The 25,679-nt window shown below is 49.8% G+C and overlaps 1 protein-coding gene across 9 annotated transcripts in view; it reads left to right on the top strand.

The window, feature by feature from the left end:
* HDAC4 (histone deacetylase 4) overlaps window positions 1-25,679 on the top strand; it is a 190,295-nt gene that overhangs the window by 57,940 nt on the left and 106,676 nt on the right. For 7 of the 9 annotated variants that reach the window (XM_064660250.1, XM_064660251.1, XM_064660249.1 and 4 more), the window contains one exon: window positions 21,464-21,535. In XM_064660250.1, the coding sequence (XP_064516320.1) occupies window positions 21,464-21,535 (72 nt within the window). Of the gene's footprint in view, window positions 1-13,534; window positions 13,619-16,351; window positions 16,431-21,463; window positions 21,536-25,679 lie in introns of those variants that run through there. The other 2 variants (XM_064660252.1, XM_064660254.1) reach the window with 2 other exon arrangements.

Genomic DNA, 25,679 nt, shown 5'->3' with positions numbered 1-25,679 from the left:
ATCTCATTCAGTTCCCAAAGAAGGTAATCAAAGAGCTGTAAGAAGAGGGGGCTGTGGCAGATGCAGCACAGGGGCAGATGATGGTCTGTTAACTCCTCGTGTTGCACCCAGCCCTGGAAATAACTCCATAAAGGGTGGAATCCCCATCCCTGGAGGGGTTCAGAGAACCTGGGGATGTGGGACGTGGGTTCATGGGTGAGTGTTGGCCTTGGCAGTGCTGGGTTTGGGGTTGGACCTGGTGGTCTTAGAGGGCTTTTCCAACCTTGAGGATTTTATGATTCTATGAAATAGGTCTTTCCTCTGTTTGGAATCTTGGCTCTGATTCAAGGTGTGTCAGAGGAGGGGTTTGGGTGGGGGGCTTTAGGAAGTGTGACTTTCCTTTCTCGAGGCTTTTAGGTGACATCCTGTTTTCCTTTGCTTGAGCAGGACAACTTAAAGGAGGGATACCTGTTGTGTCCTTGTGTTTTATCACTGACAAGCACCTGCAGTCATGACTTTGGTACAAGGCAAAAAGTGCAGCATTCAGGTGCCCTTTGGTGTTTAGGAACCCTTCCCCAGCCTGGCTGGGGTGGGAGACAGGACAGAAAAGTCCTGTGGAGTCAGCTGGATCCCTAGGGCAGGAATTTTCCTCTGGTTTGTGGGATATGTAACAAATTCCAGTTGTTTAATGAAGCACCCGTGTGGATTCTTGCACCTTCCGCCTCTCTGGTCGTGCAGGTCTGTGGCTGACAAGCCTAATCTCCAGTGTTTTCATGGATACTTGGCCACCTCCTCTTGCTTTTCCAGGCTGCCCAAACCTCAGGAATATGGCCTAAGCCCAGATGAGTTGGGGATGTGCCAGAGTGATGCTGTTGCCTCCCTGCCCAGGGGTTCCTGGGGCTGGAAAGCTCAATGGTCACTTTGGGACTGAGCTGTTTGGAAGCCCCTCCTGACCTTTGGTTTGTGAACATTTCGAAATTGGGGAATGGCTGCAGCTGAGGCTCAGACTGAAGAGAAGGGCAGTGAGTTCTAAAAGGCTTTGAAGACACCAGACTGTGCTTGGGCTTAGGGAAGGGAGGCCCTAAAAGCCAGCCCAGCACCGAGCTGGGTGTTTTTAGGACTGTGAGTGCCCCACTCAGTGCTCCATCTCCAAATGTCTCCTACCTGGGCAAGCTTCAGTTTGGGAATGTGGGAACAGTAGGGAATGCCTCAGGTTTGTGCCTGGATTTTGTGATGGCTTGTGGCCTGGGGCGTGGGAGAGGCATAAAGTTGTGCTGAGGAGGAAACCAGCCCTCCTGAGAGGACCCAGATCCAAGGGAAAGCTGTGATCAATCAAACCATGCTTGATTTTGGCACCCTCTTTGTGCTTCACCTCATGGAATGGTTTGGGTTGGAGGGACCTTAAAGATCATCCAGTTCCACCCCTCAGGTTGCTCCAAGCCCCATCCAACCTGGCCTTGGACACTTCCAGGGATCCAGGGGCAGCCACAGCTTCTCTGGGCAACCTGTGCCAGGGCCTCCCCACCCTGACAGCCAGAAATTCCTTCCCAATATCCCATCTAACCCTGCCCTCTGCCAGTGGAAAGCCATTCCCCCTTGTCCTGTTATTCCAGACCCATGTGAAAATCTCCTTTCCTGACTGTGTGTCCTGAACAAGCTGAAAAAGCAGGAGGGAGAAGACTTTTTCCACCCTAAACTGAAGGCAAGCTTTTGGCAGTAATTCAGTGGAAATTAAAGTTCAGACTTTCTATTAGCTCGACTTGAGTGGAAACTGGTGAATACTCTGGGATGCTGTCGTTCTGGAACCTAGGACTGCATTTAGAAGGTTTTTGAGATGTTTTTGCTTTTCTTCCCCAGTTTCTGAGTCCTTGACTGGCTCTTCCATTTTTTAAAGGTTTCACAACAAAAAAAAAAATCTTCATGTTGTGTTTTCCTCTGTTTTTAAACTCTTTATAAGTAATGCTCCTGAGCTCGAAAGTGTCGATATTAACACAGAATCCACAGGGCAGCACCTCCTGTTTTGTGCTGCTTTAGTAAGTGATGTTCAGTTTGATTCAATAACTACAGATGCTTCAAAAACCTTTTTACCCTTAGGCAGTGGAGCCCTGAAGTGCTTTTGGAGTGGATCTGGAGCCTGGCTCCCTGATCCAGGGGCTGGGCAGACAGAAATGGGGGAAAGGAGAATCACAGAATATCCTGAGTTGGAAGGGACCCACAAGCATCATCCTGTCCAGCTCTGACACCCCAACAATCCCACCCTGTGCCTCGGAGTGTTGTCCAAATGCTCCTTGAGCTCTGAGCAGTGTCTGCAACCAAACTTTGACTTCAGGTGAAAATTGTTTGGTTTTGAGAAGTTCTGCAAAATCTTGGTCCTCTGGAAATATAAACTTAACTTTGACTTGTTCCTGGTGCCTCAAAATATGGGTCTTCATTTGTATTAGAGTCTCTTCTGTGGGGTTTTTGATATATTGTTATTTGCTTTGATTTTATTGAATCCCCTTGCTGGTCTGCAGGCACAGTTGCTTTGCTTCAATCCAGAAGTTATCCCAGAGGCAGGAATGGCAGGCAGGAGCGAGATGGGGAAGGAAAAGGAGGCTTTTCACAAAGGCTTGGAGTGATGGGACAAGGAGGAATGGCCTTAAGGTGAAGGAGGGAAGGTTTAGATGATAAATCCTTTCCTGTGAGGGGAGTGAGGCCTGGCACAGGTTGCCCAGAGAAGCTGTGGCTCATGGATCTGTGTTCCTACCTCCTAAGTCCTTTGTGATGGTTTTTATATGTAGGAGCTACTTTTGAGGGCTGATGATAATTTGAGGTGTGTAATAAACCCCCTGGATTGTGCTTCTCATGGAAAAAGCTTTGCCTTGGGTGGTTTTATTCCTGGTTTGGTGTGTGTTTAGGGAACCAGGCCTAAGGAGAGATTGAGAGCCCCTCCCAGAGCCACCGAAGCTGAGCCTGAGGGCACACCTGGAATCCTGGGATCAGCTCTGGGCCCCTCATGCCAGGGAAGACGCTGAGGGGCTGGAGCGTGTGCGGGGAAGGGGCTGGAGCATGGAATGGTTTGGGTTGGAAGGGACCTTAAAGAGCATCTCATCCCACCCCCTGCCATGGGCAGGGACACCTTCCACTAGCCCAGGTTGCTCCAAGCCCCATCCAACCTGGCCTTGGGCAATTCCAGGGATGGGGCAGCCACAGCTTCTCTGGGAATTCCATCCCAGCCCCTCACCTCCCTCCCAGGGGAGAATTTCATCCCGATATCCCATCTAACCCTGCCCTCTGGCAGTGGGAAGCCATTCCCTGTGTCCTGTCCCTCCATGCCCTTATAAAATGCAGAATTTTGGGGCCTGAGGGGGTGTTGTGAGTGGTGGATGTGTCGGGAAGAGCATGCATGCCTCCCTCTCGGAGCTGGCAGTGGCGAGGAAGGGCTGCTCCAGGCTGGGGCTTCCCACAGCCTGGGAACACCGTGGCTCTGTGTGGTGCTGAGGCAGCTGGGTGGAAGGGATCTGTGAAAATTAGGGACAGCAGGAAAATCAGTCTGGCATTTACAGCACAAAGGAAAAGGAGAAACGTGAGGCTGGATCCATGGTGGGATGCCTTGGGAAGTGATTGCCTGGCTTTCCTTCACTTGGAAATCCAGTTGCTGGGCTGCATATTTTTTTCTTACTGCTGCATTCCTCATTTGGAGCATTGTTTGTGCTACCCTTGGAAACTTCTTCGCTTGTGTGGGCAGCCCTGGAAGTCTGTTTCCCATCTTTCTGAAGATTCCAGCTCCTTAGGGCTCTTTTGTCATTCAATTTTCTCTTGTTTACCAGGGAATTAGGAAGCTGGAATAGAAGCAGTGTGTGTTCTGCCTTAGGAAACATCAGTAGTCCAGTCACCATTCCAGAAATTCCTCTGGTTCGTTTTTTGTCTCTGTAGCAAAGCACTCAAGGGTTCTGAAGGCTGGGAATGTAAACCTGAAAAGGTCAAAGCTCACGTATTCCAGAGACAGGAGAACAGGATGACAGGGATGCAGGGACACCACTGGATTTTAAAGCATGGCTGGAGAACAATGTGTTCGAAGAAAACGGTTCGAGGAGATGCCTTGGGTACCGAGGAGGAGTTGGAGGGAAAGCAGTGAGGATTTACTGGTGTTACTCTGTGACTTCAGAGCAGAGAGGGATCAAACCACAGGATTTGTGGCCAGGAGAAAGGTGGGAGGTCTTTGTGTCCACTTTCTTCGCCTGAGGGATCCCAGCAGCGAGGTAATACCTGGGGAAGCGGCAGTTCCAGGGGTTTTCCTGTTGGCCAAAGGTGCCTTGAGTTGAGTTGTGTTCCACAGGTCCTTCCTGGGGGAGCTCACTGCTCTTGTCTGGAAGACTGTCCAAAGGCTGTCTCTGGCCAGGGACAGGACCCCAGGGAACAGCTGGAGCTGAGTCAGGAGGTTTAGGTTGGATCTCAGGCAAAGGTTCTTCCCCCAGAGGGTGGTTGGCACTGCCCAGGCTCCCCAGGGCAGTGGGCACAGCACCAAGGCTGCCAGAGCTCCAGGAGGGTTTGGAGAACGCCCTCAGGGACAGGGTGGGATTGTTGGGGTGTCCTGGGCAGGGCCAGGAGTTAGACTGGATGATCTATCAATAATTTCCCCATCCCTGGAAGTGTCCAAGGCCAGGTTGGGCTTGGACAGGCAATGTAGGCTAGTGGAAGGTGTCTCTGCCCATGGCAGGGGGTGGAACAAGAGATGATCCTTGTGGGTCCCTTCCAACTCAGGATATTCTGTGGTTCTGTGAAAGGTTTTGGTTTGGATGAGTCCTTGTAGAGCCCTGCAGTGATTGCAGGATCAGCTTTGCCTTGATGCATTTCCAATCCATGGAGGGAAAAACCATCCCCAGGGAATCTCCCTGGAGTCACAGCATTGACGAGTGTCGAGTGTTTTCAGCTGCTCCTTTGCTCGTGGTGCACAAAGGATGAACAATTCCTGCTGGCTGGGCCTTAGGAGTGTTGAAATGTGGGTCAGGATTGATTTTCCTGGGAGGCCATGGATTGATTGGCACTGCTGGTTTGATGGGAATGTCAGCGCAGCGCTGCCTCCGGATGCACTTGCACCAGCAAAAGGCAGCTGTGTGTGATTCCGTGGACAGGGATGGATTTTCCAGCAGTGGCTGGGGGAAAGGAACCCAAAAATAGCTGTTGGTGTAAAACACTGGAGGATGTGGACAAAGCTGATGGAGAAATTTGCTATTTAGCAAAGTTTGTAATCATGGCAGTTCCTGATTGTAAATAACATCCAGGGATGTTTGGGATAACAATGTGCACTAGTTCCAGGGAGTGAGAAACTGGGAAGATGAGCATTTAGTTAGTGGTGAATGCCTTGGAGTGTGGGACACACCAGCAGGCTCCTCTTCCCCTGCCTTACTCCTTCTGCTTATCCACTGCCAGCTTCCTCATCCTCAGATCCCACCTCCCTGCTCACGGCTTTCTCCTTGGCACGAGGAGAAAAGCTCATCCTGAAGGTGTTTAAATCGTTGCAGGGCATGAGCTAAGCTAGAAGTGAAAAGTGAAAGGTGCTGCCAGGACCACTGGGAGCTGCCTGGTTCCTTCCAGGCTCTGGAGCAAGGACTGTGTCCTGTATGGTGGTTCCAGAGGCAGGGATGAGCTCCCCAAACGTGATGGGAGAGCAGCCCCTGTGCCCTCCTTCCCCTGCCTCAGTTTGAGTTCTTCTGTGGGCCGTTTCAGGGCTGTTCACCTGCATTTGGGGTCCACCTTGGGATTTTCTCCCATAGGCTGTGCAGGGCTCGAACTGTGCTGCAGGCAGAGGCCACCAGTGTCACCAGTGCCACCAGTAAGCAGGGAGGCAGTTGTGTAGTGGGAAACCAGGGCCACACTGTCTAAGGAAGCTGCTGATTCCAGTCACTCTTTGCCACCCTGGAAGAGAGGAGGATAAAGCTTTCAGAAAGGCATTTCCAGCTGAAACATCTCCAGAGAAATTCAGGTCCTCTTAATACCACTGTTAACTTCTCTCACTGGTTTTTGGGATGTGTTGTAGTTACTGGACATGCTGAGCCTGCTGTTCAGGCCAACTGATGGAGGATATTGTTGTATTAGGCCACCAATTATATGGATAAATGCATAGAATCCATACATAGACACACATTGATATCAATGTGTTAATTGATGAGGTCATCACAGAGTCACAGAACGATTTGGGTTGGAGCTCATCCCATTCCACCCCCTGCCATGGGCAGGGACACTTTCCATTATCCCAGGTTGCTCCAGGCCCTGTCCAGCCTGGCCCCGGACACTTCCAGGGATGGGATAATGTTGTTTTCTGTATATCAAGCCTTCTATTCAATGATTTTCCATGTATATAATATGGATTTGGAAAGGCATTATGAAGAAAAAGGCATGACTTTGATAGTCATTTAAAGAGAGAATTCAAGCCTGTTATGAATTAAAAATATTCCTTAAAGACATTAATTCCTAACTCCAAGCAGCATGTGCCTCCTCCCCAGAGAGCCCTCCTTGGGAGAGCAGCAGCTCTGGAGGCACAGGATCACTGGCTTGGAACAGCCTGGCTGATTTTGGCCAGCTCAGAGCCTTTTCCTCTCCCGGGCTGTGCAGCAGAGTAACCCAGGGTTGTCTTTTCCTGACACAAACAATCCCTGGAGCAGCAATGGGAGAGGGTTCTGGATGCTTTTTGTAGCAGCTCCCAATTAAAATTTGCTGATCTCAAGCTTCCCTGCCACCCCAAGAAGGCTTGAATCACTTTTGAGGCTTTCCTAAATCATGGAATTAAAGTTGGAAAAGCCCTTTAAGGCCATCAAGTCCAACAGGCAGCACAAACCCCTGTCCTCAGATACCACATCCATGTGTTGTTTGGACACCTCCAGGGATGGGGACTCCACCACCACCCTGGGCAGCCCCTGCCAGTGCCTGACCACCCTTTCCAGGAAGAAATTTTCCCCAGTATCCAAAATAAACCTCCCCTGGCACAGCTTGAGGATCCTAACAAGGATCCTGTCCCTTGTTCCCTGGGAGCAGAGCCCGAATTCCCCCCGGTTCCCCCCTCCTGTCAGGGAGTTGCAGAGGGTGAGAAGGTCCCCCCTGAGCCTCCTTTTCTCTAGGCTGAGCACATTTTGATTTATCATTATTGATTTGTTATCAAAAAACCCCGACATAACAGAGAAATGACTTAAAAATGAGAAAGCAAGGCTTTTTTTTTGCTTTTTTCATGGATTTTTGCTCACTGAGAACGATGGCCCTTCTCAGCGCCGCTGTCGGTACAAGTGGCTGATTCTGCTCCTTGCAACTCTTGGCCCTTGTTTTACTTAGCTGTGGGTTTTATTTTCCTGGTTGTGTTGGAGGATGTGGGGATTATGGTGGTTTTTTGGGAGAAGAGGGTTGGGAAGACCTGTAGGGCAGCTTAAGACATCTGATGGCGCATGGACAATTGAGTTGGTCAGCCTGGAGAAGAGAAGGCTCCAGGGAGACCTTGGAGCCCATTCCAGTGTCTAAAGGGGCTCCAGGAGAGCTGGAGAGGGACTGGGGACAAGGGATGGAGGGACAGGACACAGGGAATGGCTTCCCACTGCCAGAGGGCAGGGTTAGATGGGATATTGGGAAGGAATTCCTGGCTGTGAGGGTGGTGAGGCCCTGGCACAGGTTGCCCAGAGAAGCTGTGGCTGCCCCTGGATCCCTGGAAGTGTCCAAGGCCAGGTTGGATGGGGCTTGGAGCACCCTGGGCTAGTGGAAGGTGTCCCTGCCCATGGCAGGGGGTGAGATGGGATGAGCTTTAAGGTCCTTCCAACCCAAACCCACCGTTATATTTGGAGTCCTCCGCAGAAGAAGGTTTAGAACATTTGTTTCCTTTTGTAACACGCAAAAATATTTCATCATGCAGTCATCTGAGAAACCCTCCCGGATTTCAGAGCTCACCTGGGTGTTCCAGCTCCTGAGGATCCTCAGGATGTGTCAGTGGTGTCTCCAGGCAGTCCTGGAGCGCTGGGCAATCCGGGCACTGCTGCAGGTGCAGCCCAGGGGGTGCTTTGGGGCTGTTTATTCCCCTGGGAGGCTGTACATTGTGGGGAAAAGCTGCTGTGCCCTAAAGGAAGGACAATAATACTCATTAATACACTTTTTAAACTTCCTTTATGCTGTTTGTCACATCATTTTGGACATACACAAAGTCCATCCAGCCTTGACGATGCCTGTTGGAATCCTGGGGGCAGTTTTGGCCCCTCGGGACAAGAAGGACATGGAGGGGCTGGAGTGTGTGCAGGGAAGAGAACGGAGCTGGGAAGGGGCTGGAGCAGCAGGAGCTGGGGGGGCTCAGCCTGGGGAAAAGGAGGCTCAGGGGGGACCTTCTGGCTCTGCAACTCCCTGACAGGAGGGGGGAGCCGGGGGGGGTCGGGCTCTGCTCCCAGGGAACAAGGGACAGGAGGAGAGGGAACGGCCTCCAGCTGTGCCAGGGGAGGGTCAGGTTGGATATTGGGAAAATTTCTTGCTGGAAAGGGTGATCAGGCCTTGGCAGGGGCTGCCCAGGGCAGTCAGTGGTGCAGTCCCCATCCCGGGAGGGGTTCCAAAGCCGTGTGGATGTGGCACCTGGGGACAGGGGTTAGTGCTGAACACGGTGCTGGTGCTGGCTAATGGTTGGACTTGGGGATCCTGGAGGGCTTTTCCAACCTGAATGGCTCTGGTGTTTTGGGTTGGCCTCATGGAAAGGTGGACTCGCTTCTCCTTGGCTTGGAAACAGGAGTTGCTCCTCTCCACCCCAGGAATGGGAGGTTTTCATTCAGTAACGTGCCACCCTCCTGTCCCTGTGTTTAATGCCATTTCAAATGCTTTCACTAAAGCAAATCCACATTCTGGTATTATCTACTATTACTAGGTTAGATCACCGTGGAATAATGAGCCAGTGTGGCAAGGCAAAAGCATTGTGTATTCCATGAGCATTTCAGCTTGTGTTAACCCCTTATTTCCAACAGAACAGGGGAAAAAAGGGAAATTCTGAGTGGGAGGGAGTTGTGGGTTGTACCTTTCTGGGGGCACTGGGGGGGATTTTCCTCTGTTGGAGCTTTCTGTTGCTTTCCATCATCAAAGTGAATGAAGGGAGGTGTTGGGAGCTGTCCTCTGAGTGAATGAATCCCAGCTGGAAACACTCAGGATGAACCTGTGTAACTTCGAGGGTAAAATGCCAAGGTCCCTGGAGGATAATTTTAAGGAACACGCTGCTTGGGGCATCCTCAAAACACCTCTGGAGGCCTTGTGCCTCTTCAGCTGCTTCTTGCTGTAGCTCTGCTTTCCCTTCCCATTAACATTTCTTCCTTGGAGGAGTTCCTGGCGCCTTCCCTGGTGGCCAGCAGGTAAAATCGTGCCTCCTGTTAGAGGGGAGAATCTGGAAGCCAGCTGGAAAGCCTCATTCCAGGGAGTGGAGCAACCTGGGCCTGGGGCAGGGAATGTTCTTTACAAGAAGGTCGAGTGCTCGGGATCTCCTTGACCTTCAGAGGATGTGAGGTGGGACAAGTGATGCTTTTCCTGCTGTGAAATCTGCCCAACACCTGAACAGGGCCCTCCATAGCCCTGGGAAGATCTGCCACAGCTTTGGCGTGAGCTGGGAGAGCCCCTGGTGAACCTTGGACTGCTCCCAGAATTTGGTCAGGAGCGGTTTCAAAGTCCTTTGCTTTAATTGCAGTTTATTTGTGCACTTCTAGGCTTGTTTCAGACCTTACCTGGTGATTTTGGTTAAGCAGCTGCCCTTTGGTGGGCACTCTCTGCACTTCTGGTTTGCGCCTCCTGAATTAGCATGTTGGGAAAGGATTCTCACCTCTGGATGTGAATAACTTTGGGGGTGCTTGGTGTGTAATACCCTGAGATTGGTGCTTTGTCTGTGATCCTTAAAATGTTGGACCAAAAGGAATTGTCACTGGTGAGCAGCAGATTTGATGCTGTTGCAGTAACAGGCTTGGATGTGGAGATGGGACAATGTGTGAGGATGAGTTTTCTGCCCTGACAGAGGGTGGGGTTAGGTTGGATATTGGGAAGAAATTCTTCCCTGTGAGGGTGGTGAGACCTTGGAATGGAATTCCCAGAGAAGCTGTGGCTGCCCCATCCTTGGAAGTGTCCCAGGCCAGGTTGGATGGGGCTTGGAGCAACCTGGGCTGGTGGAAGGTGTCCCTGCCCATGGCAGGGGGTGGAATGAGATGATCCTTAGGGTCCCTTCCAACCCAACCCCTCTGATGGTTCCAGGATTCTTGGGAAGGCAGAGCTGCTGAGGCTGTGCAGGGTGGGTTGGCTGCTGGCTCCGAGCCCAGTCCAGAGGGATGAGCTGAAATGGGTCCTTTCCTGCTGAACTCCAAATATCTGTTTAAATCCAAGCTCTCAGGATGAAATTTTTTCCCCCAGGGATAAGGGAACAGGCTGCTCTCCCCAGGATGGGGCAGTTCTTAAGGTGAGAACACAGGGATCTGGGTCTGAACAGATGGCACTGGCCTGCGTAATTCCAGCCCTGGGGAAGAGGGGAGGTGTGCTTCCTGGGATACCTGGGGGATGGAGATGTGGAGCTGTTGTTTCTGGCTGTGTTGTCCTGGTGCACCCTGGGGAATGCTGGGGACAGCAGGGAGGTGGAGGAGCCTTCCCAGGGTCCTGCTCAAGCTGTAGGTCTCCCAGAAGCTGTGTGTGAAGCAGACGTGTCCTGTCCAGCTTCCCTGATCCTGCTGTTTGGTTTTTGCCTTCAACTGGAAGTTTTCTCAGATCCCTGAAAGATTTTGTTCGCCTCTGTGGGGTTCTCCCTCAGTATTTCCTCTCTTGTCTTGTAGCAGAAAGGCTCGATGGAGCATGTGAAAGGTTGGGGCTGGAAGCCTTGGAGTCTGGGAGCCACCTGGGACCCAGCAGCTCCATAAACCTGAGCCCTGATCCATTTGCTGTTTCCATGTCTCTGTATTTATTTTCCTCAACGAAAAATTCCCCCTTTTTTCCTCTGCTCCTTCCAACTCTGCCATGTGCTCAAGGAGCTGCAGCTGAGTAGTGAAGTCCTGGATGGTTCCCATGGCCAGCAATGTCCAGGGAAGGCTCCAAGCATCAGTTTTCCTTTGCCTGTTTTCTCCCTGCCCTCTGCTTCATCCAGGAATTTTTATTGGGTTTAGCATTGGTGTCATGAGTTGCTGAGTAATTATTATCACTTCCCTTTTTCTGGAGTGGAAAGGATCGGAGCCTTTGGATGCAGCCTGCTTTGGAAATGGTTCACAGGGTCATGGAATCTCCTGGGCTGGAAGGGACCCACAAGGACCATCCAGTCCAGCTCCTGGCCGCTGCCCAGGACACCCCAACATCCCTTAAGGTGTTATCCAAACCCTCTTGGAGCTCTGGCAGCTTTGGGGCCGTGACCATTCCCTTCCTGAAGAATCCCTTTGGTGGGTGAGTGTTATTTAGCGTGTGAGCCAGCAGGACTGGGGCAAGGAAGGAAATACAGGCTCTTTGGTTCCTGTAACACACAGTTTGTTCCCTCTCGGAGCCTTTCCTTCCCGTGGTGTCTCTTTAGCTTGAACAGCATGTCCTGGGAGCGTGTGGGCAGGAGCTGGAGCCTCCTTTGAAGCTGTGGAAGAGCCAGGCTATCTTTCAGCTGGATTTCTTCCTGACAGTTTATTCATTCTGGAGAGAAGGGAAAATTAAGCAGGTTATTGAACCTTCTCTCCTGCCTCGGAAATGTGCTCCGTTGCTCTCCTGCTGCTGACAATTGGGGATAATTTCAAGGTGGCTTTTCTTCCTTTTCCCTCACTTCATACTTGTATCAGCAATCAGTTCTGAAAAACCTCCTGAAATCTGCGGCTGGGCTAAAGGGGCACTGTGGCTGTGAGTTTGGAGCCATCCAATGGGAATCCGTGGGCTCTGAATAGTGGGTGATTGGGAAATGGCCGGGTGCCAGCGGCAGAGGCAGCCCTGGGGGGGGCTTTCTTTAGTGTGCTGAAGTTCAGGGGATCTGTCTCAGCAGATTAAGCTCCTCACGTTGATAACACTGATCTCCTGTAGAAATATTTAGCTGGGATTGTGGAATGCTCCCAGGAAGGATGGAAAATTTTACCCACTTTGGATAAAAGACTACATTAAAACTTCAAAGAAAAAAAAAAAACACAACACCACGCAGGGAATGGGAACATTTTGCAGAATGGCTCTGGAAAGAGCCTGTTGGTTGAACATAACATTCCAGAGGGAAGTTAAACGCTTGGGCTGTGCTAATTTCTTGAGGACAGTCACCTTTTCCGATGGATTGCACCCTGCAGATGGTGGCAGATTGTGCCCTCCTCCACTCCTGCCAGGAGCCTGTGCTCACTGACAGAATCAAAGCAGTGAGGATGGAGCTCTCCAGAAGAGTTGATGAATCTCTTGCCTTTAAAACTGAAGTGCTTCGTGCCAGGGAAAATATCCATGAATATATTTATAGTTCTGAACAGCGGAGTCTCGGCTGCTTCGGAGCAAGTGGGGAAATTGCTGCTCCACCGAGTCTGTGAAAGTGGAATCTACTTTTAGATGCTTTGAAATGATAGTCTGTTTTTTTATCCAGCATTTAAAAATATCTGAAGGCCAGATTTTAGAAATCTGCACAGAATGGACAGGAAGATGAAATATATGGACAAGGTAAAGCTGGGAGATAATGGCAGGGATTATGGAATCTTGGAATCCCTGGATGGTTTGGGTTGGAAGGGACCTTAAAGCTCATCCCATTCCACCCCCTGCCATGGGCAGGGACACCTTCCACTAGCCCAGGTTGCTCCAAGCCCCATCCAACTTGGACACTTCCAGGGATGGGGCAGCCACAGCTTTTCTGGGAATTCATCTCAGACCCTCCCCACCCTCCCAGCCAGGAATTCCTTCCCAATATCCCATCTAACCCTGCCCTCTGGCACTGGGAAACCATTCCCTGTCCCTCCATCCCTTGTCCCCAGTCCCTCTCCAGCTTTCCTGGAGCCCCTTTAGGCCCTGCAAGGGGCTCTCAGCTCTCCCTGGATCCTTCTCTTCTCCAGGGGAACCCCCCCAGCTTTCCCAGCCTGGCTCCGTGGCAGAGGGGCTCCAACCCTGTGGTCAAGGAATTAGGTCAGCAACAGGTAGGCTGGGACATTTTTCCTGCTGCCTGGTGTTGGTAGGACTGGGATAACAGGGGAGTGCTGTGCAAGTCCCAGGTTGACTTTGCCTGCAGCACCTCACCTGCCATGGGTTTAACATCAGGACATCTTGGATCCTGCAGAGCGGGAGTCTCCCAGCACTCTGGGAGACAGGGGCACGGTGGGAATGGTGGGAGTGGAACCCCTGGGGAGGTGTTGGACACCCACCAGCAGAGAGCTGCTGACACTGGCCAGGAAGAGAGGCTGGGGGATGTGGTGGGGCGAGCTCGGCTTGGGACAGAGCTCTGTGCCTGGGAATGTCACTGGCTGGGACAGAGCTCTGTGCCTGGGAATGTCACTGGCTGGGACAGAGCTCTGTGCCTGGGAATGTCACTGGCTGGGCGGTGCTGGGAGGGTGGAATCAGATGTCAGCCTTTCCTGCCTGGCACTGGAGAGGTGGAACTGCAGCGGGACCGGGAGCTTGGAGGAGCCTGAGCAGCTCCAGAGCACTTTTGGGAACCGCTGGGAATCCTGGTGCTCCACGCTTCTCTGGGAGAGGCTGCCTTTGCCAGGTGGGTGTTGGGTGGGAGCAGGGGGGTTCCTTGGTGGATTCTGAGCCCTCTCTGAGCTGCCAGGGTGGGACATGGGATCGAGATGTGGCCTCTCCTGCTCCCTGTGCTTGAGCTTGGCCCTAATTGGACTTGGCCTTTATTTTCCATGCACTGAACAGGCTGATTTTGAAACTGGCTGTAGAGAAATGGAGTGAAACTCAGCATTAAAGATGGGCATTTTTGGCTTAAAAAGGAAAAGCACCCCCTAAAAGTGTGATATGCATTCTCTTCCTTTAATGGGGTAATTTTTCCTTTGTATTTTATTGTTTCTTCCCTGGATTCTCTGCCTGGGGGGCAGTGGAAAGGTTGGCTGTGGGGGGTTCTGCCTCTCCTTGCCCAAAGGGGGAAGCAAATCTTCTGGAATGGGGCAGCTCTTCCTTCTTGCTGTAATTCCATCAGGGCCACGTGCAGGGAGCATTATCTCTCTGATCCCATGGATGGGTTATTCCACACCTCACATCCCTTGCATTTACGTGGAAAGGATGATTTTATTCCCATGGATTTCCAGAATGACACATCTTTTAAGTTCTGGGTGGATGAAGTCACCAGAGTCTGCTGGAGAGACTGAAGATTGTCATGTTTAGTAGGAGTTGCTTTGTCCTCCCACTGCCAGGAATTAAGGAAAATAACGGCCTGGGAAGTGGAACACAATCCTTTCAGGGCTTGGCATTTGAAAAGCAGTGTCTTGTCATTTGGATATTAGTCTGTCAACACCTTGGGGGCCACAGTTTCCTGGTTTAACACTTCTTGGGTATTTTGGCTTCTGGGATAACTTCCTAGGAATACATTAAAGGTGCTTTTTGTATGAACTGCTGCTGGGCATTAGAATCCCAGAATAGTTTGGGTCGGAAGGGACCTTAAAACTCATCCAGTCCCACCCCCTGCCATAGGCAGGGACACCTTCCACTCTGCCAGGTTGCTCCAAGGTTTTTATTTTTGATTGCTTTTACCTTGCTGTCAACCAAAGTGGGACCTGTTGGATTTATCTTTCCAGGTTCGGGGTAGGAAAGCAGGACCAGGCTCTTGTTGAGGTTATGCCTGAGTATCTTCAGATTCTTGGGAGATATTCCCGTGGATCTGAATGCAAAAGAAAGCTTGAAAGCCATCCTGGCTCTCAGTTGTGGGGTGCTGTGGGGTCTGTTGGCTCTGGGGGAACGTCCCACCTCACACCTGGACATAGGAATGTCTCTGGATAAATCTGAGTTGTCAAGGGATTGGAGGAGGTTTGTGATTCCAGATGTGCCAGCCTCTTCTGTAGCTAGGATGGACACCAGCCTGACCCAGTTTCTGCTGCACCCAAAGCAGGCAATCAGAATTATGGCCAGTTAAATCTATGTACAGGCAGTGCTGGGGATGGGGATGTGTTGTGTCACTTGCTGGCAGTGCAAGGTGGCTCACTGGAATTTCAGATGTAGTTGTAGTAATCATAATAATGAAAAAATACCCCAAACAACCGCAGCTGAACAGGATTGGATTAACTCTGATCTAAATGGCTGTTTTGATAACACTTGCAGGCCAAACCTGAACATGTTTAGAGCCCAACTCTAAGAGATCCGTCTTTTTATTTTAATTGTCTCCTCTCCTTCTCTCCCCCTTCTGCCTGCAGCATTTTATTTTTACCATCCACCTTTACAGTCTGAGTAAATAGTGCTCAAATCCTGGGTTTGTGTTTGAGTTCCAGAGGCTGGGTGGGTTTTTGTAGCAGTCACAGTCAGTTCCAGCCATAATTGGTATTTGGGGTTGATAGAGGCTATAAATCTCCAAGAAGGGAAGGGAAGGATGCTCTCATTTTGTTAGGCTGCTTCTCTTTGGGATGCAGAGTGCATCTTCCAGCTCTCTGGGCTAATTAAAATGCCATTACAGTACATGTGGTGCTACAATACAGTCTAGGGAGACTTCCAAAAATAGATCCTTGAGTGCAGACAAATTAGAGAGGAAATATGCACTGAACATTTTCTCATAGGTTTAAAGAGAAATAATCCATTTGCTGCCCTAATTGCTTTCTTGTAAATGTTGAAGGCTTTTCCCCCCCTCCTGTACATTCTGAGTGAGCAGACAAATAAATAACCCGTCCGTGGTAATTAGTGTTCTCATCGCTAATATTGTAACTTGTCACACGCCGTTGATATGCGAGGCAGGATCTGTCAGTGGACTGTGCTCAGCGGGCAGGGATGGAGGGTTTTATTCCCGTTTCGGTATCCCAGGGATGCAGGGTTAGGGCACGGTGTGGTTTTTAAATTCACCAGCCCCTCCCCAAACCCTGCCAAGAAGGGGTTGCACGTTGCTCCCCTGGCTCCCGTGGAAAGCACAGGGGGCTTTTTCTAGTGTGGCCGTGGCACATGGATACTGAGAGCAGGGAACAGAAATCCCTGCGCCTGGAAGAGATCCATGGGATTGCTGTGGGCTTACACGTGTCATGGGGACAGCACATAACTCCTGGGCACTGCCAGGGACAGGGAGAGCTCCGGCTTTGGACAGCCTGCACCTCTCTGGAAACAGCCTGATTCCAGGGGATGGGGCTTGTCCTGGCTTGTGGAGCGCTGGGCAGCCTTCCTTGGAGAGGAGGAGCTGTGGGAAGGGCATGACAACAATCCCAGAATCCCAGAGTGGTTTGGATTGGAAGTGACCTTAAAGCTCATCCAGTGCCACCTCCTGCCATGGGCAGGGACACCTTCCACTATCCCAGGTTGCTCCAAGCCCCGTCCAGCCTGGCCTTGGACACTTCCAGGGATAGAGAAGAAGAGGAACAATAAGTTCCAAGAGGATCAGCTCTGTGAGTTGGAGCAAGTGATGCTCATGTGGGGTTTTTGGGAAGTTTGCTTTAGGGCTGCACCCAGTCTGATCACCCACTGGTGGCTGGAGTGTATTAGGTGAACTGGATGGGGTTTTGGGTCAAGTTTAAGATGCATCCCCCCAAAAAAATATGCAGTCTGTGTGCTCAAACTGCTCCTTGATGCAACCAAAACTAGGGGATATGGGATAGTATTGGAAGTGGGGCAGCCAGAAGATTGTGCTGATCCTGGCAATGCTCCTCTTCCTGGAGGAATTAAAGGTAACCCTGGCCAGGCAGTCACTCCTCTGTGGAGGGAGGAGAACAGAGAGGCTCAATCTCTCCTCGGGCCTGTCCCTGAAGTGTTGTTGTATCCAGGTGTTTTTGGGTTGTCCCATGAACCTGACGGGAAGGTGGCACAGTGGGGAAAAGGGAAGGGATCTCTTTTCTTTGGGAGGCAAGCTCGGAATTGTTCTACTGGAAAGCAGTGAGGACAACAAGGGAGTTGTCTTGATACAAATCCAGCGGTCACTGATCCAGAAACTGCCCCTTCTTTCTGCCCTTAATTTTAAATCTGGATCCATGCTCTGGGAAGGATGTGGTTGGGGTGGTCCCCCAGATGCCAAGGGATGGATGTTGATCCTGGGCTTGCTGTGGGCCTCCTTGTATTGCCTGAGGCTTTTTCTGGATTGGGGACTGAGGAATTAGAGTTTCCCTTTTGGCTGGGAGGCCTTGGGGACTAAGCCCCTGAGCTGCATTTTGGTAAAAATAGCCAAAATCTGGTAACTGCCTTGGGAGGGGTCCACAGAGAAACGATTGTCAAATTAATGAATGATGATGATGAATGTGATGTATCACCATTCACCATAATGCAGAATCCCAGACTGCTTTGGGTTGGGAGGGACCTTGAAGCCCATTTCATTCCAACCCCCTGCCATGGGCAGGGACACCTTCCACTAGCCCAGGTTGCTCCAAGTCCCGTCCAGCCTGGCCTTGGACACTTCCAGGGATGGGGCAGCCACAGCTTCTCTGGGCAACCTGTGCTGGGGCCTCCCCACCCTCGGAGTAAATTCCCTGCCTTCTCAGAGATCCCTGATTCGTGCTGTGCAGTGAGGGGCTGTGCAGAAGGTTTATGACTCAAGAAGATCAGAAATGGGTGGACTGGTCTCAAACTCTCTGTGTGAGCAGAAAATTGCTCATCCTCAAAACATCTCGGGGCCACCATCTCACGTCCCCTCATTAGTGTGGGAGGGGTTTTGCTCTTGTCACTTCACATCCAGCCATTTTCCAGCTTGGATTCTCAGTTTTGGGCTCCAGAGGGACAGAGCTGAGCCAATGATGCTGATTTTCTCTGCTTCTTTCCCCCGTCTCTCCTAAAGTTTTGCTTCTACAACTCTGTAGAATTTTCCCTCTGCTCCAGGTGTCCTTTAAAGATAATTTCTGGTTGCTCATCACTTCCCTCCAGGAATTCAAGTAGGCCAGGGTGATTTGCATCAGATCCAAAGGTCTGAATACATGGAAAACTATTCAAATGACCTCTTGGTTCCCAGTTCTGCCCTGAGTTTTTAAACTCATAATTATAGTAAGGCTGCTTCCAGGTTTCTGCAAGCAAAAATGCTTCAACCTCTTTTTGTTCATGATTTTTTTTTTTTTACAGCTAATTTGTCTTTTTTTTTTTTTTTTTTTTTTTTTTTTTTTAATTAATGCAACTAGTTAAGTTGTATTTCCCTGTCCTCATCTGGTCTGGATTTGCCCTGGATCATCCACTTGATGATTTTTTTTCCACCCCTAGTTATTCTCTGATTTTGTGATTTGTTGATTTTGCTGCTTCATCTTTCCTGATGGTTTTTATCCATCCTGTTTCTGGTTTGTTCTGGAGTGAGTTGTCACCGTTTTGCCTTTGTTTTTAACTATTTTCAACATCTTTAAACCCTGCAAACCCAGCTACTTCCAAACCTATATTTTTAAATAACTCTTTGGAACAGATTAAGAGAAAAACAAAAGTGTTCAAGTTTCTATCAGTGAATTATGGCTTCGTTTGATTAATTAATGAGTAGAAATACCCATCTGGAAATTAAGCTGCACTAATTGTTCTCAGACTGGTGTTTGCTTCCCTCCAGGCTCGATGGACAGAGCAGGTTGTTGCAGAGGTTTTGGGAAATCATTAGACAGAACCAACTCAAGAGGATGTTTTCTTGCCAGTGGTTTTTAGTAGCTTGAGACAAATTTGGCCAGTGGAGACCTCGGGGATATTTTGTAGTTAATCTGGTTTGTCTCAGTGTTCAAAGCAGGGTTTGTGGCTGGGAAGAGAGTCAAACCCTGCCTGGTTTGACCCCTTTGCAATGGTGGCACTCCAGGCTGCTTCCATCCCTGTCCAGTGATGATGGCAAGAAAGCCCAGAGCAGCAGTGGCTGAAAACACTCTTCTTGAGCTTGTGTCCCCCTCCAAGGTAATCTTCAGTGTGATGGTGCAGCAGGGCCTGGGGAGCAACTTGGTTGAAAAAAAAAAATAGGGGATTTATTTCCCCTTTAAAGTGAAATAAAGCACAGAACTACGGCCTGGGACTCCAAATTCCCCATCCTTCAGTGGCCAGTCCTTGGAAGTTTTTAGCAGATAGTTCTTTGATGTTTGATAAGATTTAGTTCATCTGTTTGAGAGAAGGAATCAATCAAAGCAAACTCTTTTGTGGGCTCAGGATGGTAAAGCCAGGAGGAGTCCTGGTGAGTTGGGAGGTGGGTTTTGGTACTTTGTCAGATTTGGGTCCTAGAGACGTTTGGATTCTTAAAGGGACCTCAAAGCTCATCCCACCCCCTGCCATGGGCAGGGACACCTTCCACTAGCCCAGGTTACTCCAAGCCCCGTCCAGCCTGGCCTTGGACACCTTCCAGGGATCCAGGGACAGCCACAGCTTCTCTGGGAATTCCATCCCAGACCCTCCCCACCCTCACAGCCAACAATTCCTTCCCAATATCCCATCTATTCCTGTCCTCTGGCAGTGGGAAGCCATTCCCCCTTGTCCTGTCCCTCCATCCCTTGTCCCCAGTCCCTCTCCAGCTCTCCTGGAGCCCCTTTAGGCCCTGCAAGGGGCTCTCAGGTCTCCTTGGAGCCTTCTCTTCTCCAGGTGAACCCCTCCAGCTCTCCCAGCCTGGCTCCAGAGCAGAGGGGCTCCAGCCCTGGGAGCATCTTGGTGCCTCCTCTGGACTCTCTGCAGCAGCTCCACGTCCTTCCTGTGCTGGGAAGTCCAGGCCTGGAACTCCAGACCCTACCCAAGGACAGGCTAGAGGGGCATTTTAACCTTCCTCTATCCACACCAGTGTTTTTGGAGAAGAAGGGCCTTATACAAATATCTCCTGATAAACCACCTCCTTGTTTGTTTGTTTGTTTTCTCCTCCAAACAGAGATTTATTTGTTAATCCCCTGATCCAGCAAATCCAGAAACTCAGTCCTGACACACTTTGGTTCCACTTGGTGTTTCAGGTGTCAGATATTCTTCATTTTCTTCTGTGATTTATCTTAATCTATTACTTATTTCGAAACCAAGATTGAACAGTGCTGATTTGTGGGTTTTCTCTTTTTTTCTTAACTATTTGAGAAATACAAGCACTTTATTTTTTAGAATTAAACAAGGCTTAAAAATCCCCCGAACTGACTTGGAGCTGCCTCCCAGAGCACCCGTGTTGGGTCCTTCATCTGAAACAGCTCAGCTGAGAGGCTGAAAATATTCCACTCCCAAAAAACTGGGAGGTTCCCAGGGCTGTGCTGCCCATTGAATCTGGAGCTGCTGGTGGGTGAGTTGTATTTAAAATAGTGAGGTTTTGCTCTACCTTTTCAGTCTGGTGTTCTCATTTGCTGCTGTTCTCTGCTGTTGGTGCAGGTGAAGCCCTGCTGGCCAAGCATCACCCCCCAGTGCCATAGGTTGGCTATTCCAGCACATCCAGCCCTGGAGTAACAAAGCAAACCCCCCCGAATTATAATGTGAATAATCCATAGGACTTGTTTGAGAGGAGGGAAACAAGCAGGGTCATAATTTAATTTATTGACATATTGCCTGAGGCTGCACCTTGGGAATGGTGAACCCAGGAGAAGTCCCAGCTGTGCTTTATCTCCAGAAAAAAAGGAGAAAATAGGGAGAAGGAAATGAGTCTTCATGTTTTTCTAACTCTGTCCTTTGCCTGTGAGAGATGGGGTGTCTTCTTTGATGTCTCCAGACAGGGTTTGGCTTGATCCTATCAGAGCTGCAGCACAGAAGGGGGTTAGAGGGGAAAAGGGAGACAGACTGGAACAAATAGGGTTGAGATAAATTTTCTGCCTTCACATATTCATAATTACACCGAAAACATCATTTAGCACTTTTTGCTTCAACTTCTATTGGAGGGGGGATGCAGCTGGGAAGGGAATGGGTGAGTAGAAAATCAGGTCTGGCAGTCTCAGCACTGGGTCTGGTTCCGTTTGACTCTACCTGGCTGCAAGATACAATCTTGGAAATATTTTAAACAGGGAACTGCTTCAGCAAGATGGATTTGTGCATCTCATTTACAAAGTATGTTTTTAATGCCTTTCTGAAATCCAAACTTATGCAAAATGGGGCTTGTTATGCATGTCTCTGCATTTTAATCTCCTGCAGTGATTTGTCAGTTTTCCTTAACATCTCCCTGGCATATTCCAGCCATTCCTCAACTTTGCTTTGTGGGGCTGCGTCTCTGTGGCAGCTCAGCTCTCCCAGCGAGGAAGGAGCTGCAATTTGGTCATTCTCTGGTAAGGTTTATAAGCTGCCATGCCTGTTTCTTTGGACTGGGAGCAGTACCAGTTGTGGATTGAAAGGCTGGGAAAAGCTGAGTGTAATTTGGGATACATTCTCTTTTATTTTCTGCTCCAGCTGTCCTGGGAACGTTCTCGTTTCCATTGATTTGTGCTCCTTGTGTTTCTGCTCTGCATTGATAATTGGTTACTGATTTTTTATTTTTTTTTTCCCCTGGCTAAAAATAGCTCAGCTGCCCAAAGTGTTGATGTGATTTTATTGCTTTTCCTCTTTCCAGATGGGCTTTCTGGCAGAGACCAGCCAGTGGAGCTGCTGAATCCACCTCGAGTGAACCACATGCCCAGCTCTGGTAAGGAAAAACTTCTTATTAAGCCTCCTTCCTACTCTGGGGGTGCAGGCAAACCTCCTGCAGCTCTGCCTTGCAAGTGGGAGAGCAGGATGCAAATGCCAGATGCTGGCACAAAGTCTGTTAGGACTTGCACACCTCTGCTTTCCCAAGCTGGGAGAGTGGGATTTGGGAATGGAGCACAGCAGCCTTGGGAGTCTTAAATAAAAGGCAGGGGGTTGAGGAGAGCCCAGCCTGGTGGGAGCTGCCTGGTTTTCCTTAGAAAGGAGAGGGCAGGAGAGCAAAGCAGCACCTTAAGGAGTCCTTTCCCAGCCCAAAAGGAGCACTGGGAAGCCAGGGAGGTTTTTGAGTTGCTGTTTTTATTGAGGAGGAATCTCATGTGGAAAGAGGAGCCGAGGCCGCACAGATCCTCCACCAAGGGTGTCACGCCGGGCTCGGAGCTCTTTGCTCTTCTTTCTCTTCCCAAGATCCTGCCATGGCCTCTCCTGGGTCTTGTGGTGCCCATCCTGGAGCCTGGCTGCTCCTCACAGCTGCAGCTTTTCAAGGGATGGGAACCAAAGTTCTGCTCCCAACACCTGGGATCGTGTGGAAAACAATCTGCTGCTGGCCTTTGTGTTTCCCCCCTTCTCTGTCCTCAAAGTGTTTTGTTTCCAGGTGCAAACAGAGAGAGATTTATACCAGGAGATAGAAAACACATTCTGCTTTGCAGGTAGCAGCTCAAATCTTCCAAAAGCCCAACTTTCCCTTCTCTGTTGCCTTCCAAAATGCCTCCAGGGCTTTTCATAATAAGGAAAAGATCTCGCAGGAGATCTGAGCCTTTCTGGTGGTGCCAGTTGGAAAGATGTAAACGAGGTTTATTCAAAACAACTTCAGGAGATTGGGAGGGGGGAAAAATGGGCTGTGATCTAACCTGGAGTTTTGTGGACTTAAATACATATCTGGGGAAGGAATCTTTTAAGGAGGTCGAGCATTGGGGAAAGAAAAGAAGAGGTGGTTGTTGACCAGCGTTGGGCTTCGGATTGTGAGGAATCTCCCTCTCATCTGTGTGCTCCCAAACGTGTCCAGCAGGTAAGGGAGGTTCTGTTTTCCCAACCCTCAGAGAGATTCCCATTTTTAAATGACTCTGGTAACACAGGTCAACTGACAGGTTTGACTCCCTGTTTGGGATCTCTGTGCCGGGTTGGATTCCGTGGCTCCGCACAAGAGGAGTGGATCCATCAGTGGCTCGTTGGCCGGCATTGGGAATGGGATAGCTTGGAGCCTTTTATTCTTGTGTTTTGGTGTTGATTTTGTTGCTGGCTAAGTTTAGGATTTCTTTCTGAGGTCTTTCAGCCAGAGGCCAGTGCTGGTTCCCAGCTCGGGGAACCTGCTGGCGGAGTCTGCTGGCCTCTGTTCTTCCCTGCTTTGAGGTGGAATGGACTCATTCAGGATTTAGGGAATTCTGGCTGTTTGGACTCTGGTTTGAATGTTTTTAATAGCTCACCTCTATGCTTTTGAGAAAACAATAAGCCAGGGATCCATCCAGAACTGGAGAGGGACTTTGGACAAGGGCCTGGAGGGACAGGATGAGGGGGAATGGCTTCCCAGTGCCAGAGGGCAGGGATAGATGGGATGTTGGGAAGGAATTCTGGCTGTGAGGGTGGGGAGGCCCTGGCACAGGTTGCCCAGAGAAGCTGTGGCTGCCCCATCCCTGGAAGTGGCCAGGTTGGAGCAACCTGGGCTAGTGGAAGGTGTCCCTGCCCATGGCAGGGGGTGGAATGGGATGATCCTTAAGGTCCCTTCCAACCCAAACCATTCTGGGATTCTGATCTGGAAAAGCAAGTTATGTGTGGGATTGGGGGGAGGGTGTCTCAGGTCTCAGGCACGGCTGAAATAATGGTGTTGGAAAACAGCTTAAGGAAAAAAAATGGTTTGATTGTGTCCTGGGAGATTTGGTTTAAAATGTTCTCCTGCCTTGGCAGGCTGGAGTTGAATGAACTTGAGTGGTCTCAGGGCTTTTATCCTGCACTTGGGTGGGAGATAAAATCACTGTGGTGCGACTGTAGGAAACCAAAATGGTTTTGTCCTCACTACCAACCAAGTGAAGGAGAGGTTTGACCCTTGTTAGTTGTTATCCTCTGGTGTGAAATGGTGAGAAAGTCCTAAAAATCCTCTGTCCTGCAGAGCATTTCAACTGCAAAAAAGGAACATTTAGGGCATTTTTATGAAATGCTTTTAGGAGTGAACTGGGTTGAGTGGAATTGAAGTTCAGTAGTAATTGAAATGATTGAGCAAAATTGTTTTCCTTAATTTTTTTTATTTAAGTCAGGGTGGGGAGACCCTGGCACAGGTTACCCACAGAAGCTGTGGCTGCCCCTGCATCCCTGGAAGTGTCCAAGGCCAGGTTGGAGCAACTTGGGCTAGTGGAAGGTGCCCTGCCCATGGCAGGGGGGTTGTAGTGAGATGATCCTTAAGGTCACTCCCAACCCAAACCACTCTGGGATTCTATGCTATAAGTAAAATGCTGAATAAAGTGGAAATTACCCCTTTTAAACTTAAAGCTTTCTTTTAGGTAATAAAACTGGGAATTGGGATGAACAGGCTCAGCTGAGCAGCTGTGTTTTTCCACTAGGTGGAATTTTAAGGATATCTCTGTGTGATACAATTGGGAAAAAAATGATTCCCTTTCACGTCGTGTTTCCATTGATTTTTCAGGGATGCCTTCCCAAGCTGTGATAAAATATATCCAGAAAGCTCATCTGTCTTCCATGTATCCCTCCATGTGCACACAGAGAGTTAGAGAGTCCAGAAATTATCCTCTGACCAACAAACCAGGAGTTTGGGGACTTCACCTTGGAGCTTCAGCTTCCCCTCTGCTCTTCCATACGTGGCTGCTTCCCACTCTCCATCCTGGACCTGCTGCCTCTGCACTTCCTGCTGCCCATCCCTTGGCATGGCTCTTCCAGCACAGCACTGGAGCTCTGCTGGATCTGGGAACAGCAGGGGCAGCAGGGCAGAGGCAGCCAGGGGATCCTGTGGGAGATTTCAGTTCCCTGCTGCTTTTCCTTCTCCCTGGAGCTAATTATCCACTCTCACTTCCACATTCCTTTGCAAAAAAAAATGTTGATGTGTTTAGGGATAAAAGGTTTGTAAGAGCCTCTGGACTAATATTGTTCCATGATTTTAGAGGCTTTTGAAATCAGAGATTAATCCCTGTCTGCAGGAGGAAGGAGGGCTATTCCAGTCGGTCCAAAATCCACGCTTGGAATTGTGAATTCCCCTTTTCCAAGGCAGGGGATGCCCTCACTGGGCCAGGGCTGCTTCCAAAGCTCCTTCAGGAAGGTACCAAAGCAGCTTTGAAGCAGGTTCAGGTTGCTGCCCGTGGGACTTGGGCTCCTGACAGCCAGGATCCCACTGGCCTCGTTTACCCTGGGCTGTGTGAGTTTGGGAACAACGTGAGGTTTTATGGTGCCCAAAAGTAGCTCATCTGCAGAAAGGCTTCTCTTTAATGTTAAAAATATCCTGATATTATATATGGAGTCATATATATGGAGTCCAGGAGGGGGAGAAACCCATCCAAGCCCCCCAAATTATTGATAGAAGTGAGTTCTAGAGAAACCATTTAATGTCACAACCTCATTGGTTTATTGTCCTCTTGTGGGGTTATTGAAAAGCCAGAGCTGGTTTTGCCAGGCTTGGGGTGTTAATTTTGCCACCATTTATGGTGGCACAAGATAAGATTCCCAGAGTAACTGTGGCTGCCCCATCCCTGGAAGTGTCCAAGCCAGGTCAGAGCAACCTGGGCTAGTGGAAGGTGTCCCTGCCCATGGCAGGGGGTGGGATGAGATGGGCTTTAAGGTCCTTCCAACCCAAACCGTTCTGGGATTTCAAGATAGAAGAAAAACTACAGATTGATGTAGTTTAGAGCCTTGATAGTTAAAAGAAAAGCCCTTTGCGGCACTCCCAGAACTCAGTCAGGAAATTTGGGGTTATTTATGCAGGAGAGAGAAGGGAATTGCCCCAGAGGCTCTGGGCAGCTCCCTGCAGAGCAGCAGGGAAGCTGAAGTTTCAGAACCTCATTTCTGGGCTGATATTGTTCTCAAACTCCTGTTTTGTTGGTCAGAGGATGATTTCTGGCCTCTCTTAACTTTGTCGGCATGTGCCCATT

Source organism: Pseudopipra pipra, chromosome 7, assembly GCF_036250125.1.
Source record: "Pseudopipra pipra isolate bDixPip1 chromosome 7, bDixPip1.hap1, whole genome shotgun sequence".
In the NCBI taxonomy this organism is placed as follows: domain Eukaryota; kingdom Metazoa; phylum Chordata; class Aves; order Passeriformes; family Pipridae; genus Pseudopipra; species Pseudopipra pipra.
The sequence above is the reverse complement of the archived record's forward strand: the minus strand, read 5'-3'. Positions and strand labels throughout refer to the sequence as shown.